This window comes from Eupeodes corollae, chromosome 1 (assembly GCF_945859685.1).
Source record: "Eupeodes corollae chromosome 1, idEupCoro1.1, whole genome shotgun sequence".
Classification (NCBI taxonomy): Eukaryota; Metazoa; Arthropoda; class Insecta; order Diptera; family Syrphidae; genus Eupeodes; species Eupeodes corollae.
The window spans coordinates 134,221,632-134,238,817 of record NC_079147.1 but is presented as its reverse complement, the minus strand read 5'-3'; the positions used below and the strand labels follow the sequence as shown (position 1 = coordinate 134,238,817).

The following is a 17,186-nucleotide window of genomic DNA, read 5'->3' as shown; positions in this document are numbered from 1 at the left end:
ATGCGATGAGGTCTTGGAAATTAATTTGTTTAGTGCTTGTTGATGTTACTAGATCGTTAAACTTGGCGGGGCAACAAATATGGGTGGTGACATCTTTTTGTTTCATTATCTGATAAATGTTGTTTAAATTTGCAAATACATATATTTTATGACTCATAATTTGTTAAATGCGATGACACCTACTGTGTGGCTGCATATCTCTAAGTTTAAAGTGCATACTGAACTAGATCAACTCATAAATCACATCTCGTCTGAGACTATGATTCCTGCTAGATTGTTTAAATGCTTAAGTTAATTAAAAAAGGAATTGCCATGTCAATTTAAGGCTGAGTGTTCCTGCAAGTTCGTACAATCAATTGATGAGTGACTCTTCCATTTGGCCCATGTATGTTAAGGTAAAAATATTCGTAAATCACTAAAAAAACGACGAAGCGCGACAAACTGAGAAATTGCCATAACAAAAATCAATAATGCTGCTATACCGAACTTCGATAACACCAACAATGCTGCTCTCTCAACTATACATCATGTGTATCCAAGTAATTTATTATTATATTATCAAAACGTAGGAGGGATAAGAACGTAGTTAGATTATTTATATGTATATTGTTTTTTCATCCTGTCTTTATGATATAATATTACTTACCGAAACTTGGTTAACTGAAGCCCAATTAACATCTGAATTATTCAACTCTAATTATATAGTTTTCAGAAAAGATACGTCTAAATTATTGACAGGTTAAGATAGAGGTTGAGGTGTTTTGATCGCAGTTCGATTATCCCTTTCTTGTCGGGAAATTGAACTTAAATCTAATACTATGACTTTAACATCTAACTATGATATTGACCAGTTAATGGTTTGTTTATCTTTGAACGATAATTCTGAGTTGTTTATTATAAATAATTATATTCCAACTATGTATAAGCTCTCTCGAATGTTATAATATATATTTTTTTAATTGTTACATATTTTTTTTAGAAAATCTGGGTAGTTCACAACATATAATTTGCATTGGAGGTTTTAATCAAGGCAATATAAAGAGGATATTGGACTCTGAATATAAATATTTAATTCCATTTGATGTAACTTGTGATATTGAAATGAATTTGATTGATTTTTTCAGTCAAATTAACTCTTATTCCAACGAATTAAATAGAATTCTTGATATTATCTTTGTTGATAAGCAATTAAATATTTTTATGTTCAAAAGTCTGATATCCCAATTATTCAAAACTTAATCCATCATATTGCGCTTGAAGGAACCATACGTTTTTCTAACTATATGAAAAATCATAATAACAAAAATATTTTAGTACCAAACTTTAAAAAAGCGAACTTTGATGCAATGAACAAATATCTTTCTTGTTTTCCTTGGGATTCATATATTTCAAAAGTCAATTTTTATCCATTATTAATGAAGTTGTACGTAGATTTGTTCCACTTAAAAAATCTACAGCTGTGGACAAATAATTAGAAACACAAATTAAATTCACTTTAAAAGCAGTATCTGCATTTTTTTTTGTGCAAACATTTTTTTTAAAATATTTTTTAAACTTAAAACAATGTTTCCAAAACATAACATTTATTTCATATGGCAGTTTCTGCGAAAAACACAGTATTTATTGGTGGACAACTAATTAGAAACAAAGAGAAAAATCATATTTTATTATGAAATGTATAACTTTATAATATCATTTACCTTATATTCATCTTTAATACCTTTTTGCTTCAAAACTTCCCGACATCTTCGTTCAATTAATGAAATAAGGCGCCTGCACTGCTCTACGGTATAGCCCTCCAAGCAGCTTATTATTATCTTTAATACTTCCGAAAGAACATCATTGTTGTAGTTATTTTTGAGAGTATCAGCTTTTTTAACATCGGCCCATAGGATTTAGGTCTGCACTTGATGATCCCTATTCCAGAACTGTTATCAATTGGTCCCTAAAGAACTGTTTCGTAATTCCAGCAGTGGGCTTGGGGTCGTTGTCTTGCTGAAACTTCCATATCACTGGCATGTTTTCATCGGCCCAATCCACTCATCGTTTCTTAAGAATGTCAATGTATTTAACGGCTGTCAGCGTTTCATCCATTCGATGGATTGGGCCAACTCCACACCACGAGAAATAACCCCAAACGTTAAGCGAGCAGTCTCCATGCTTAATTACTGGCAAAACGTATTTAAGGTAGAACGCTGTTCCTTTTGGCCTTCGGACATATCGTGCACCATCTTGGCCCATTCTATTTATTTTAGTTTCGTCACTCCACAATATAAGTTAACCCGATCGCCTAGGTCGTCGCCGGCCGCAAACAAAGTTGTTGTATCCGCCGCCGTCGTCGTCGTCATCGTCGTCGTCGCCGTCATCGTCGTCGTCGTAGTCATCGTCACCGTCACTATCATCGACAATAACTATTTATGCTGACACAACTATTTCTATCAACGAATTAGCTCCCACTGGTGTCAACCACAATCTATACGACGACGGGAAGTACGGAAATGTGATATCTTGCACACGCTGCAAGATAGAAACATTTCACAGGGTAGAGTAGAATTAAGGTAGATTATAAGTTTTAGTTTTTAAGAAGACTCAACACAATAAAGACAGAACATATTAAAGATTACAAATACTTGTTATCATTACTGGCGCCCAACTTATAAGAACTTTCTGGAAAAAAAACCTAATCATCATTCATCAGTATTAAGAATTATTTTCTTTTATTTAAAAATGTAAGAATTTATCTATACCTACTTTGAATATTTTTAATTGTAAAGCTTGCAAGTGTTATTTTTTTTTTTTTGTGAGTGTTCCTATTCATTTTTTTTTATAATATTGAAATTAATTAAATTGCACATAAATATTATTTACGGTTTAACGGTTAATGAGTGAACCTGAGAATTTTGAAACACTGTTAGAAAAGTTTAATTACTTACAAATAGGAAAAAAAATAGAAACAAGAATGAATGCTACAGATTTAAAAGTATTAGTAGAATCCGCAGTCAGTGGTGCTCTTGAAGCTCAAAAATTGGATTTTGAAAGAAAGTTAAGTGATGCAGTGAAAAATTTAACATCGACACAAAACAAACCTGAAGTTGAAATTTTTAAAGAAATTGAAATTGTGGAAGGTAATAGGTGTGAAGAGTGTCTCGACATAGTAAAATCTCTCCCGGAGTTTGAGGGCAAACAGGGCACTTATGTCTCTTGGCGTCAAGCGGTTCATTCTGCTTACAAAGTTTTCGAAAAATACGATGGTAGTTCTAGACATTACCAGGCAGTTGGAATAATAAGAAATAAAATAAGAGGCCCAGCCGATGCTGTTTTGGCTTCATTCAATACAGTTTTAAATTTTAAAGCTATCATAGCTAGGTTAGATTTTACGTACGCTGATGTACGTCCGATTTATTTAATTGAGCAAGAGCTCAGTACATTGCGGCAAGGAAACCTTACCGTTCTGGAATATTATGACGAGATTGAAAAAAAACTTACACTTCTTACAAACAAAACCAATATGTCATATGACAGTGCATTAGCCATTGCATTTAATGAAAAATACAGAAGAGACGCCCTTAGAGTTTTTATATCTGGGTTAAAAAAACCATTAAGTGATGTTCTGTTTTCGGCCCGTCCGTCTGATATGCCTACAGCTTTGGCTTTAGCTCAAGAAGTTGAAGCAAACAATGAAAGGTATTTGTTTGCGGCGAGTTATGCGAAAAATTCTGAAGAAAAATCTCTAAGGTCCGAGATCAAACGATCAGCGAACCGTTACCAAAACAATAATAATAGTAATAACTTCAATTATAACAGCCAAATTAATAAGACGGGCAAAAATCCATATTTTAACAAAAGGGAAAGTTATGAAAATGACAAACAATCGGAACTTAACAGTTCTAAAGTCCCCAGCAGTTGCGAAAAAATGGATGTTGATCCGACATCATCACGTTTACGTCAATTTAATAACTATCAACAACAGAACAGTAATAATACCTATGATCAAGGGCAAGAACAAAGGAATAAAAGGCCAAGTAGCTTTCAAAGACAGTCGGGACAGCGTCGCCAAAGAGTAAATTATTTGCAGGACAATCCTCCACGGAATAATGAAGGTGACTATGAAGCCACGGCTGCTTTGCAGGTAGATGAAGTGGAAGCTGAGGTACATGATTCTGACTACGTTAATTTTTTAGGGGAAGCTCCCAACTACCGTTTATTAAAAAAACAGTAGGAGGGAGGTTAGTTAAGTTTTTGATTGACACAGGTGCCTCGAAAAATTACATCAGGCCATTACAAGAGATAAAAGGTTTAGTGCCAGTAGACACACCTTTTTTAGTAAAATCAATTCATGGTTTTAACAATATTGAACTTAAATGTTTTATAAATATTTTTGGGAGAAATAGCACTTTTTTTATTTTACCCAACCTGTCAACTTTTGACGGAATTATTGGTCTTGACCTGTTAACACAGGTTAACGCCACAATTTGCTTAAAAGAAAATTTAATTCGCTTCAATTCAGGGTTAGAAACTATTCTCTTCCATAAATGTGACAATGTGAACTTTACGAAAGTAGAGGACATTAAGGTTCCACCATCCGTAAGCATAGATTTTAAAAATATGATACGTAATAGAATAAAAACATTTGCAGATTCAAACGAATCTTTGCCGTATAACACCAATATCGTTGCCACAATACGTACAGTAAGTGAAGACCCCATTTACTCAAAATTTTACCCCTACCCTATGGGTGTAAAAGATTTCGTTAATACTGAAGACCTTCTGCGGAATGGTATAATTAGACCATCGAGGTCACCCTACAACAATCCTATTTGGGTTGTTGATAAAAAGGGTACTGATGAGTTGGGCAATAAAAAGAAACGTTTAGTAATAGACTTTCGGAAGCTCAACGAGAGAACCATAGATGATAAGTACCCTATTCCAAATGTAACAACAATTTTGTCAAATTTAGGTAAAGCGCGGTTTTTCACAACCCTAGACTTAAAATCAGGGTTTCACCAAATCGAACTAGCCGAACGAGACCGAGAAAAGACAGCTTTCTCTGTTAACGGAGGAAAGTATGAATTTTGCCGTCTCCCCTTTGGTTTAAAAAATGCCCCCAGCATTTTCCAAAGGGCCATAGATGATGTCCTACGCGAGCAAATTGGAAAAATTTGCTATGTTTACGTCGATGACGTTATTGTTTTTTCAGAAACTGAAAAAGAACATGTCGAAGATATCAATACGGTTTTAAAAAAATTGTACGATGCAAATATGAGGGTTTCTCGCGAAAAATCAAACTTTTTTAAAACAAACGTAGAATACTTAGGTTTTATGGTATCTAGGGATGGCATAAAAACCTGCCCTACTAAAGTGGAGGCAATCAAAAATTTCACTCAACCTTCAACACTTTTTGGACTTAGGTCTTTTCTGGGTCTAGCGAGTTATTATAGATGTTTTATAAAGGACTTTTCATCAATAGCTAGACCACTGACTGATATATTGAAGGGTGAAAATGGTAAAATAGGTGCCAACCAATCGAAAAAAATTAAGATTGAATTAAATGACAAACAATTTGATGCATTTAATAAACTAAAAGATATTTTGGCGTCAGAAGACGTAACATTGTTATACCCAGACTACACGAAGCCTTTCGATCTAACGACGGACGCTTCATCGTATGGTCTTGGAGCGGTTTTATCTCAAAACGGGAAACCAATAACAATGATCTCAAGAACCCTCAGAGGTAAAGAGATAGAATTTGCAACCAATGAAAGAGAGCTTTTGGCCATAGTCTGGTCATTAAAAAGTCTTCGCAACTATCTTTATGGAGTAAGGAGTCTAAATATTTTTACAGACCATCAACCCCTTTCATTTTCAGTTTCAGATAAAAATACTAACGCTAAAATTAAGCGATGGAAAGCTTTTGTAGATGAGCATAATGCTCGTATATTTTACAAGCCAGGAAAAGAGAATTATGTCGCTGACGCGCTTTCTCGGCAAAATATCCATGCATTGGAGAATGATGCGTCTTCCAATGACGCTACGATGCATAGTGAATTATCTCTAACTTATACAATCGAAACTACGGAGAAGCCTTTAAACTGCTTCAGAAATCAAATAGTTTTAGAGGAAGCCCCAAGTGCTTCAACGCGTACATTTATAATATTCGGTACAAAAACTAGACATTTCATTAACTTTTCAGAAAAAAATACTTTGATTGACAAATTAAAAAACGTAATTAAAATAGATGTAGTCAACGTAATTTATTGTGACTTGCCAATTCTAGCCTTTATCCAACACAATTTAGTCGAGTTATTTCCGTCAACTAAGTTTTGGCATACTAATAAATTTGTGTTAGATATATTCGACCCAAATGAACAAAAAGAAATTATAATTACTGAACACAACCGAGCACATAGAGCAGCTCAAGAAAACGTTAAGCAAATCCTATGTGACTATTTCTTTCCAAAAATGACAAAACTGGCAAATGAGGTTGTGGCAAACTGTAAAATATGTTCAAAGTCGAAGTACGATCGGCATCCAAAAAAACAATTGCTTGGTGAGACACCAATCCCCTCGTATGCTGGAGAAATGCTTCACGTTGACATATTCTCTACGGATAAAAAGTATTTTCTAACTTGCATTGACAAGTTTTCCAAATTTGCGGTTGTGATGCTAATAGCGTCTCGCACAATAATAGACGTAAAAGTTCCAATGCTGGAGATAATGAACATCTTCCCAAATACAAAACAAATCTTTTGTGACAATGAGGCTTCTTTAAGATCCGAGACAATTAGGTCAATTTTGCTAAATCATTTTAATGTTCACATAGTAAATGCTCCACCTTTACACAGTACATCTAACGGTCAGGTAGAAAGGTTTCACAGCACTCTATTAGAAATTGCAAGATGTCTAAAACTTGAAAGAAAAGTCGAAGATACACTTGAATTAATACTATTAGCAACAGTAGAATATAATAGGACCGTACATTCTGTTACAAACCAAAGACCAATTGATGTAATACATTCGTCCCCTACAGATTTTAGAGAAAAAATAAAAAATAAAGTTCAGAAGGCCCAAGAAATTCAGCTGCAAAGGGAAAACGAAACGAGGCAGAACAAAATTTATAATGTAGGAGAAAAGGTTTTAGTGAAATCAAACAGAAGATTAGGTAATAAGTTAACTCCATTATACGTTGAAGAGAAAGTAGAAGCCGATTTGGGGACAACGGTCTTAATTAAAGGGAGGGTGGTCCATAAGGACAACCTTAAATAGAACACAACTTATTTAATATTTTTATTTACAAGCTGATTTTATTAAAGAAACTAACATCTTTCAGGATTATTTTGTTTTTACTGATGATGACTGAGGCAGCGAAATTAAGAGACTATTCAAACTCAAACTATATTCCAATAGCTGACGGGGATGTGATTCTCTGGCAGGTCTACGGCTACTTAAGTCACACATCGAATCTAACGGCCTACAAACAAATAATGGATGAGTCGAAAAACATGACTGATCTTTTCCCGCAGTCACATATGCGCAAGATCCTGGAAATAGATATAAGACATTTAGAAACACTTTTCGAAAGTATTAGTATTCATCATAGAAATGCTAGAAGTCTTAATTTCTTGGGAACTGGACTAAAAATTGTGGCTGGTACCCCTGATTTTGATGACTTTGAAAAAATTAAATTCAATCAGGCCCAGTTAATTGATTCTAATAACAGACAGGCTATTATTAACACAAAATCTCAAGAACAAATTAACAGGTTAACAGATACGGTAAATAGTATTTTGGCAAACACAAAAAAGCAACAGATTGACACTGGCCATCTCTACGAGATCTTGTTGGCAAGAAATAGGATTCTTATTTCCGAAATTCAGAATTTAATGCTTTCAATAACACTTGCAAAACTAAAAATTATAAATCCAATAATTTTAGAAGATGATGATATAAAATCAATAATTAACGAACAATTTACAAATGTAAGCGTAACAGAGCTAATGGAAATATCTCATGTTAAGATCTTACAAAATGATAATGTATTGCATTTTATTATTAAGTACCCTATACCTAAAATAGTATGTAAGAAAATAATTATCTACCCTGTTGCTCACAACGGAAATATTATATTCTTCGATGGAGATGATGTGGTTGCGGAATGTGGAAGTCAAGTACTGGCTGTTGAGGACTGCAACATAGCAACAACGTTAACATTTTGCAAAGAATTACCGAGCAAGACATGCGCTCAACAATTACACTCTGGAGGCACGGCTCATTGCAACACACAACCAGACCATCGGGAATCAGTGTTGGTTATTGATGATGGCATAGTTATAATAAACAACAGAAATGTCAGAATAAGAGAGGTGAATGGTTTTGAAACGGACATCAACGGGACGTATTTGCTGACTTTTGACGATGCGGTGTGGATCAATGGTTCCAAGTTTATCAATCGAAATAACATAAATAAAAAACAGCCTGGTAGCGCAACATCTACGCTTCTCAATATCACCGGTCATAGAGAAATATTGAGCCTACCATTCCTTCATAGAATGAACATGGACAATTTACGTTACATTGGTGAAATAGAGACAAAATTGACGACCCATCCAATTATAGCTTGCTGCGCGACACTTGCTCTCATTACAGTTTGTTACACCATCGTTAAACTAAAGCAGTGTCAGAACAAACAGCGCCGAAATTCCGAGCTTCAAAAAGTCATCATGGCTCTTAAGAAGACCGAGGACGTTCTTCATTTAAGTGAGGGAGGAGTTAACCCGATCGCCTAGGTCGTCGCCGGCCGCAAACAAAGTTGTTGTATCCGCCGCCGTTCGTCGTCGTCATCGTCGTCGTCGCCGTCATCGTCGTCGTCGTAGTCATCGTCACCGTCACTATCATCGACAATAACTATTTATGCTGACACAACTATTTCTATCAACGAATTAGCTCCCACTGGTGTCAACCACAATCTATACGACGACGGGAAGTACGGAAATGTGATATCTTGCACACGCTGCAAGATAGAAACATTTCACAGGGTAGAGTAGAATTAAGGTAGATTATAAGTTTTAGTTTTTAAGAAGACTCAACACAATAAAGACAGAACATATTAAAGATCACAAATACTTGTTATCATTACTTATATACTTCCATTCGTTTGTTGTCCAGTTTGAGTGTGATCTTGCGAACTCTATTCTAAGTCTACGTTGCCTTGCAGTTACTAATGGTTTCTTCCGAGAAACACGACCATGCAGCTTAACTTCCACCAATCTTCTTCTGATTGTGCGTGGCCCTATCGGGACATCGAATGCAACCGAGAGTTGGCGTTGCATTTCTGTGGAACTTATTTTTGGGTCCTTTTTGGCGAACCTACTAATTGCTCCATCCATTTGGCAGCTTGTCTTATGGGCCCGTTTTTACGGGGTACATTGAAAACTTTCTTTGCATAACAATTCATTTAAGATGCAATTGCTCTATAGGACATTTTAGCTTCCAAAGCTCAAGAATCGCTTTCCTTGTAGGTATTTTCTTATGTTTTGCTTCTTAAGAAATGAAAATGCGTGTTTCCGTGTGACTGGGTAACAGATAACACAAAATATATTCTTTATTCGATGTGTTCGTTATCGTGTTACATCTTAGGTTTGTTCGATTACTTGATACAATAAGTATGTTCCACAACAGTAGGAGAATCACAACTCTTTAATTTTCCCATTGCAATTACCTCCAAAATTTAAAAATTATTCTTTAAAAACGTTTGCAGACATTTCAGAATTTTCTACTTACCAATGCAAAATAAAAAGATTATTTTTATTTAACCCAGATCATGTAATTTAACTGTTTCTAATTAGTTGACCAGTTGAAACGAACACTTTTTACACTCTACCTTAATTTTATTGTGTACTTTGCAAAGACTATTACACCGTTTTGGATACCGCTATTCTAGTCACACTTGATAAAGTGAATGTGGAAATGAGTAGCAAGTAATGTGTCTAATTAGTTGTCCATAACTGTAAATCCAGTCGAAATCCAGATTGGTTTAATAAGATACTTATTACTTTAAAAAATAGAACAAAAATAAAGCATTTAAACTTTTTAAAAAGAATCAAGAAAGTATTGAACTTCGGTCGAGATATTTCAATTGCCAAAAGGAGTTTAATACACTCAATACATTTTTGTATCGATCCCATATGTTTTCTATAGAATCTAATATAAAAAATAATAGTAAAAGCTTTTGGAATTTTATTAACTCTAAACGTAAATCAAATGGTTATCCAAGCTGTATGAAGTCCTTTAATACATCAACAAGTGACTTGAATAAGATTTGCAATCTTTTTGCTGTCTACTTTCAGTCTGTTTATTCGCCAAACTCGCCCTCCAATCTCGAATTTCCACGGATCCCAGTATCTCTTAATATTGGTTCAATGATATAACAGGTTTCAGAAGTTATGACAGCCCTGCTTGACTTAGATACAACCAAAAAAGAAGGTCCTGATGGGATTTCATTCCATTTTATTATTTAAATGCGCATCTTCCTTAGCCATGCCTTTGAAGACCTTCTTTAATTTGTCTCTTTCTCAGGGTCAGTTCTTAAAGTGTTGGAAATTTTCTTACATAACACCTGTATTTAAGTCAGGATTTAAACAGGATGTTATTAATTATAGACCAATATGTAAAATTTCAGCTTTGCCAAAGTTATTTGAAAAGATAGTCTTTGATTACCTATCATTTCAAACAAAAGACATTGTTTCAGTACATCAACATTGTTTTATATCTGGAAGATCTACGGTAACTAATTAATCTATGATTAATGGGTAGTTATATAATCAACAATTTTGAATCAAATTTCCAAACGGATATTATATTTACTGATTTCGCCAAAGATTTCGATCGCTTGAATCACCAGGTTCTGTTGAATAAACTTTTGCAGTTTGGTTTTCACTCTAACCTTTCAAATTGTTAAAATTGATTATAATTTTTCGGAACGGATCTTAGTGCCATCTGGTGTCCCTCAGGGCAGTCATTTGGGACCACTATTATTCCTATTATTTATCAATGACATTCCTGATGTATTCAAATGTCTCCTAATTGCGGATGATCTTAAACAGTATCGCACCACTAAATCCGTTCAAGATTGTTCTTTGTTGAATGATGATTTATATGGATTGGCTGATTGGTGCGACAAAAATGTTCTGCACTTAAATGTCTCTAATGTCACTATTAACGATTCAATACTAGAACGGTTGGTTCAGAAAAAAGATCTAGGAGTTGTACTAGATACAAAACTTTCCTTCTTACCGCACATAGATTACATAATTAAAAAATCCAATCAAATGCTAGGGTTCAAAGGGAAACACTAAAGAATTTAATGACCCATACACACTTAAGTAATTTTTTAATTCTTTGGTTAGATCAGTGCTTGAGTACTGCAGTACGGTTTGGAATCCAACTTATAATAACTCGTGTGAGCGAATTGAAAAAGTACAAAGGAAATTTACAAGATACACATTTTTTAAATTAAATTGGAGGATTGATACTCCACCTTATAAAACCAGGTGCAAGTTATTTGGAATACAAAGTCTGGAAAGTCGTCTTATATATTTTGGAATAATGTTTATCAGGGACATAGTCTCACACCATATTAAATGTCCTCCATTACTTTCTTCAATATGTACATATAAGCGTTCCTAGAAGTTATTCTCGTGATTTCATTTTGTTTCATGAGCGTTTTCATAGAACGAACTGTGGTCGTAATAAACCAATATCTCGTTGCATAAGGGAAGCTAATTTGGTTTGCAACAGATTAAACTTTTTTGGTAGTTGTTAAGAACTAATGTATTTGTCTATAAGGGAAAATGTTCTCTGATTGATGAAATAAATAAATAAATAAAAAAAAAAGATTTCTGCCTTTGCAATTTCATAAGTTATTTGGAAAAAAATTGCTGGATCTCTTTATACCATGTAACTTCTGCATAAGTTTCCTGGAAAAGAAGGACTAAGTCCTATCACATTTCTACCTAATAAAGACGATGAGTGTAGACTTAGCAAAATAACATTCACCGATTGTAAAATAAGTACGTGGATAAATTTGCGGTTGAATAGTCGTGAATTAGTAGTTAGATTTTATAATTGCAGATCTGACCATTGTGTTATATCAGCAAATTCCTCGTGTCAAAATTGTTCAGTTAAAGAAAGAGCTCCTAAGAGAACCGTTTGGCAATACGAGAAAGCCAACTGGGACGGTCTAAATGATTACTTCAGGATCTTTAACTGGTCACTATGCTTCCTCGATAGTGACTTTGACGCCAGCGTTGATATGATCACAAAGTTTAATTCTCCTGGGAATGAAAACTTTTATACCGAACAGGGTTAAAAGTATCAGACCCAGCGAGCTGTAAAGAGGTTATTAGGGCTAAAGAGGTAAGTTTCCGTTGCTATAAAGCCAACCGTACTGAGGAAAGCCGAAAAGGTTCAAACAAGCCAGGAAAGCCTGCAACGCCCATATTCGGCAGACCAAATTTTTACATCACCAAAAATGACGGCAAAAAATACAGCAATGTCACAAAGGCATTGTGGTCATTTGGAAAAAGACATCGGTTCCTATGCTCGTTGTCAATGACACTCCTTTTGTTAGCTCTTTAGAGAAAGCTAATCTCTTTGCAAGGCAGTTCGCTTACAATTCTACGCTGCCAGTGAGTGTTATGACTCCACCTATACTTGAGCGAGTTAGTGATTCTATGGGACCAATCTTTTTCCGTACTAGTACTGTGGCAAGAGTCCTTAAAGATCTAAATACACATAAATCCGCTGGTCCGGATGGTATCCCCGCTATTGTTCTGAAGACGTGTTCTTCAACGCTGGCAAAACCACTGCGTAAGTGTTTTTTTCATCTGTCCTACTCATCAGGTCTCGTTCCGAGAGGATGGAAAACTGCATTTGTCCAACCCATCCCCAAAAAAGGCGAATCTTTCTAACCCTCTAATTACCGTCCGATGGTACACGTGGCATGATGGTTAGTGCGTTGGACTGTCATGAAAGGGGTCTTGGGTTCAATCCCTGCCTGTGCCACCTTAATTTAAAAAAAAAAAATATTTTCGGGGGTACTGCCTCTTGCGAGGAATTGACAAATCCTTCAAGAGTAATTCTTGTCATGAAAAAGTGCTTTCTCAAACTAGCCGTTCGGATTTGGCCTAAAATTGTAGGTCCCTTCCATTTCTGACAACAGTACTCGCACACAGGAAAGGTTCAGAGTTGTAAGCCACTAGGCCCTGGTTTACAACGGACTGTTGCGCCCCTCAATTTAATTTTAATTAAATTTGATTTTTAATTACCGACCGATTGCACTTATGTCCCTTCTTTCCAAGGTCATGGAAACACTGATTAATTATCAGCTTATGAAATATCTTGAAGATCGAAAGCTTTTTATTGACCGGCAGCATGGCTTTCGAAGCAATAGTTCCACCGGTGATCTCATGGTTCATCTTACCGAACAGTGGAGCAAATCTTTACATCGCTTTGGAGAAAGTAAGTTTATTGCGCTTGATATTTCAAAAGCATTTGATAGGGTTTGCCATCAGGCTCTCTTATCGAAAATGCGTGCTTTCGGTTTGCATGAATCCCTGCTTCGTGGGATTAGTAATTACCTTTGGGATCGTTCAATAAAAGTATTATTGGATAGATTCAAGTTTGAAAACCATACAATAAATGCTGGTGTGCCCCAGGGCTCTGTTCTATCTCCAACACTCTTTCTCATTTTTATTAATGATCTCCTGTCTGCTACATTTAATCCAATACATTGTTTCGCTGACGATAGTACTCTTAGCTCCTCATATTCGTTTATCTAAAAACTTAAATACGTCCAAAGCTTGAGTACAACTCCCGTATCTGGGCTGGTGCTCCTGCAACTTACTTAAGCCTCTTAGATCGTATTGAACGTAGAGCATTTAAATTGATAGATGATAATTTCATAAGTTCATTTACTTCGCTTGAATATCGTCGTAAGTAAGGTCTTTTGTCTGACCCTTTTTTACCGTTATTTTAACGGCTTATGCTCTAGTAAAACAGACAGTTGCATTCCTCCCCTTAAACAGTTCAACCGTAATACTCGAGCTTCTAGGAATGCTCATCAGTGTACCCTCGAGCCCAATTTCGGCCGTACTGTCAAATACAGAGATTCGGTCTTTAGCCGTACTACGCGAATGTGGAATGCCTTTCCACACTCTGTCTTTCCTCCTTTTAAACGCTCTCTCCTCTTCCTAGTGCTCACACTGTGCATCAGCATAATAAGGGTAGTAATATCCCCTTGAGTGTATGCTAATTGTAAAAAAAACTATTTACAAAATATAAGGTGATTTACTTTACTTCTGCATACACGTGAATGTTTATTATACAATAACATATTTCAGTACAGTTTTTTACAATATAATAATTTAATTTTCAAAAAATTTACACATAAATACAGGTTAATGACGACGATAAATCAAATGTATATTTATTTAATTAATAAAATATATTATTAGTCATAATATTAGTTACATAATGATACTTCTAGCTACGTTTGTATTTTATAAATTATTTAAAAATTTTCGCTTGCACAAAATTTTAGCATTGATTTTGTGTGTTTAAATTGCACTCCCTGAGTTGCGGCAACTACTTCTTCCATGAAACTTGTTGAATTATGAATTGTTGTGCCACCAAGAATAACTTTGTATCCGGAATTATTTAAATGATGCACAGTTAGTGCTTCTTCGTAAGTGACTCCACCTACAATAAATACAACCACCTCCTGCGGTGGTCTTCGGAATGGCACTAGTTCAGAATTAATAGCTGGATAAAGGGGATCGACATCACGGCCCTTAAAGAGATCCTCCAGAGTTTCTTTAAGAAGGCAGGTGTGTTGTGTGAAAACATTTTCAACACCTTTAAGACCCTGTTTATAGTAGTTTGAAAGATATTTTATAAAATTAAAACTCTAGACAAAAAACAAATAAATTACCTTTATTAGGTTCCTGGTGAGCTTTACAGCAGTAATGCGAACTAAATTAAAAAGTTCTCCCTGCCGGGCGTGTTGGCCAGCATACTCAATTAGACTTGGTATTAATGAAGTTCGGCCGCCACGATTTTTAATTATTTGCAATAGACCACAGGTATCGCAATTAGCATGACGTTCATAGCGTAGGGCATACAAGGCAACCAATTTTAAAGCATCGTGTATTTCAATTCTTTCATCAGCGATAATTTTTTTTATTCTTTGGAGCTGTGCCGAGTGTTCTGCTTTGCAAGCAACTTCTTGTTCAAGCTCGGATAGTTCGAACAAACTACGTTTTGTACATAGATTTGAAAGTTCACCCATAACACAAAGATGCTTTGTAACAGTTCCAGACATTTTCTTAAATTGTGGATATGTTTCAATGAAGTTTTTCATGTCTGAAATGCTTTCGACCTGGAATTTTTTATAAATCAGCAATATGTATTTTGTTATAATTACAGAACGGAATATTAAAACCTCATACCTTTTTTTGATCCTTCGCCTTTTTTTGAAATTCTTCCATTAGACTCTTGATGGTGGAACCAATCTCTCCATAGTTTGCGTACATATTTTTGGCATAGAACTCATCCTGATCACCAGAAAGAACAACTTCCTTGAAATCCTTCGGTATTTGAGGAGTGCCTGATAGATCGACTCGGTTGTTTTTAATGTTCAAAAGTTCATGCACCATAGCTTGGTATGTCCATTGATGTAAGAGTGGCGTTACTGGGTCATCCATACGATCTAGAATCAAGAGCAATGGTGGTGGTGCTCCATTTTCATAGGTTCGAAAATCAAACAAAGATGATTCCTTAGTAGTTTGTTCGAAAATTTGTTTGGCAAGAGTCTGTGCAGGAATACTATTCGCTCGGTAGCGGATAACCGGATTCATCTTTAATGACAGAAGCAAAGAAGTGATTCCCTGAACACTCCGACTCAAAGCTTCTGGCTGCCATGTTAGACGATTCAGGCATGTTGGAATGTTAAAGGAAAACAGATTCGGATTCACGCAGAGATAGTCGGCGTAAATTTCTTTAACTTCGCGAACAGATTCACTTTCATCGCATTCTGCAAGTATTTTGATGTCTGTTCTTGGAATGATATTGCTAAAATCTAGGAATAAACTGTTAAAAAGAACAAGCGATAGCATGACACCAACTTACAAATATAATATGAACCATATTTTGGATTTCTTAATTCATCTGCTAATAATGCAATGTTCTGTTTGGTTGGACGTACAAAGACGATACACTTTAAATGCTTGAGTCGCTCATTTGACCTACCAGAATCCAGTCGTTCAAAGAGGTATACTTCTCTTTGGAGCATATCGGACTGGCTAAATGCCATGGATATAATACTTGTCTAATAAATACAAAAAAGTAAACAATATGGTAATTGAAATTTTGCATAGAATACTTTTTTGGAATTCACTTACAGTTTCCTTGTCCAAAAGGATAATTTTCATACCGGGTCCTGATTCATTAGTCATTTTTTCTACATATAACTTTACTGCTGTTATAACATTCATTTTTAATTGAATGTTTGTTTCTTTTCTTGGTTATTTGATGCAATACAAGGATTATTTTAAGCATAAATTGATAAAATTTTCATTCAACCCTTCTTTTTATTTTTAAGGCAAACGTCATTGACGGTTTTACGAATTACGATTGACGTTTGTGTCAAAATAATTTCGTTTGGTAACTTGAAATTCCTTTGAATAAAATTATTGAATTGGCTAGTTTATATTTTTACAATTTCTGAGAATTTTTTCCAATTTTTTAAAATTCATGAGTATTGATTTGTAATAAACTGTGGAAAAAAATAATTCAGCAAACTAATCCAAAAAATTAAGAATTAAGAGTATGAACAGTAAGCAGCAACAAACATGGGCAACAGCAGCATTCTGTTTCGACGTTTGACCGTTGCGTCCTTGTCAAAATTTACAACTTTAATTTGACTGCCAGTTTCACTTGTGAACAATATAATTAAAATAATGGTTAAATTTTGAAGGCTGATGTTGAATCTAGTATTTTTAGAGATTTGATTTGACATTTCTTAAATGTGCGTACGATCGGAAAAATCGTGCAAACATTTGAGACCTGCATCTACACGCTAACAAGGTTCGATTGACTGTGTCGTCAATGACCAGAATAGTGGCAGGAAATGG

General features: G+C 35.1%; 1 protein-coding gene across 1 annotated transcript; it reads right to left on the bottom strand.

Annotated features, from left to right (window-relative positions):
- Positions 1-14,447: 14,447 nt before the first annotated feature.
- LOC129942155 (vacuolar protein sorting-associated protein 45) lies at positions 14,448-16,672 on the bottom strand. The gene is made up of 5 exons (XM_056050972.1): positions 16,455-16,672; positions 16,183-16,381; positions 15,504-16,132; positions 14,987-15,433; positions 14,448-14,920 (listed from the first exon to the last, which is right to left on the bottom strand). Exons 1-5 carry the CDS (start codon positions 16,545-16,547, stop codon positions 14,567-14,569), a joined length of 1,722 nt encoding a protein of 573 aa, XP_055906947.1. The 5' UTR covers positions 16,548-16,672; the 3' UTR covers positions 14,448-14,566.
- Positions 16,673-17,186: the final 514 nt, after the last annotated feature.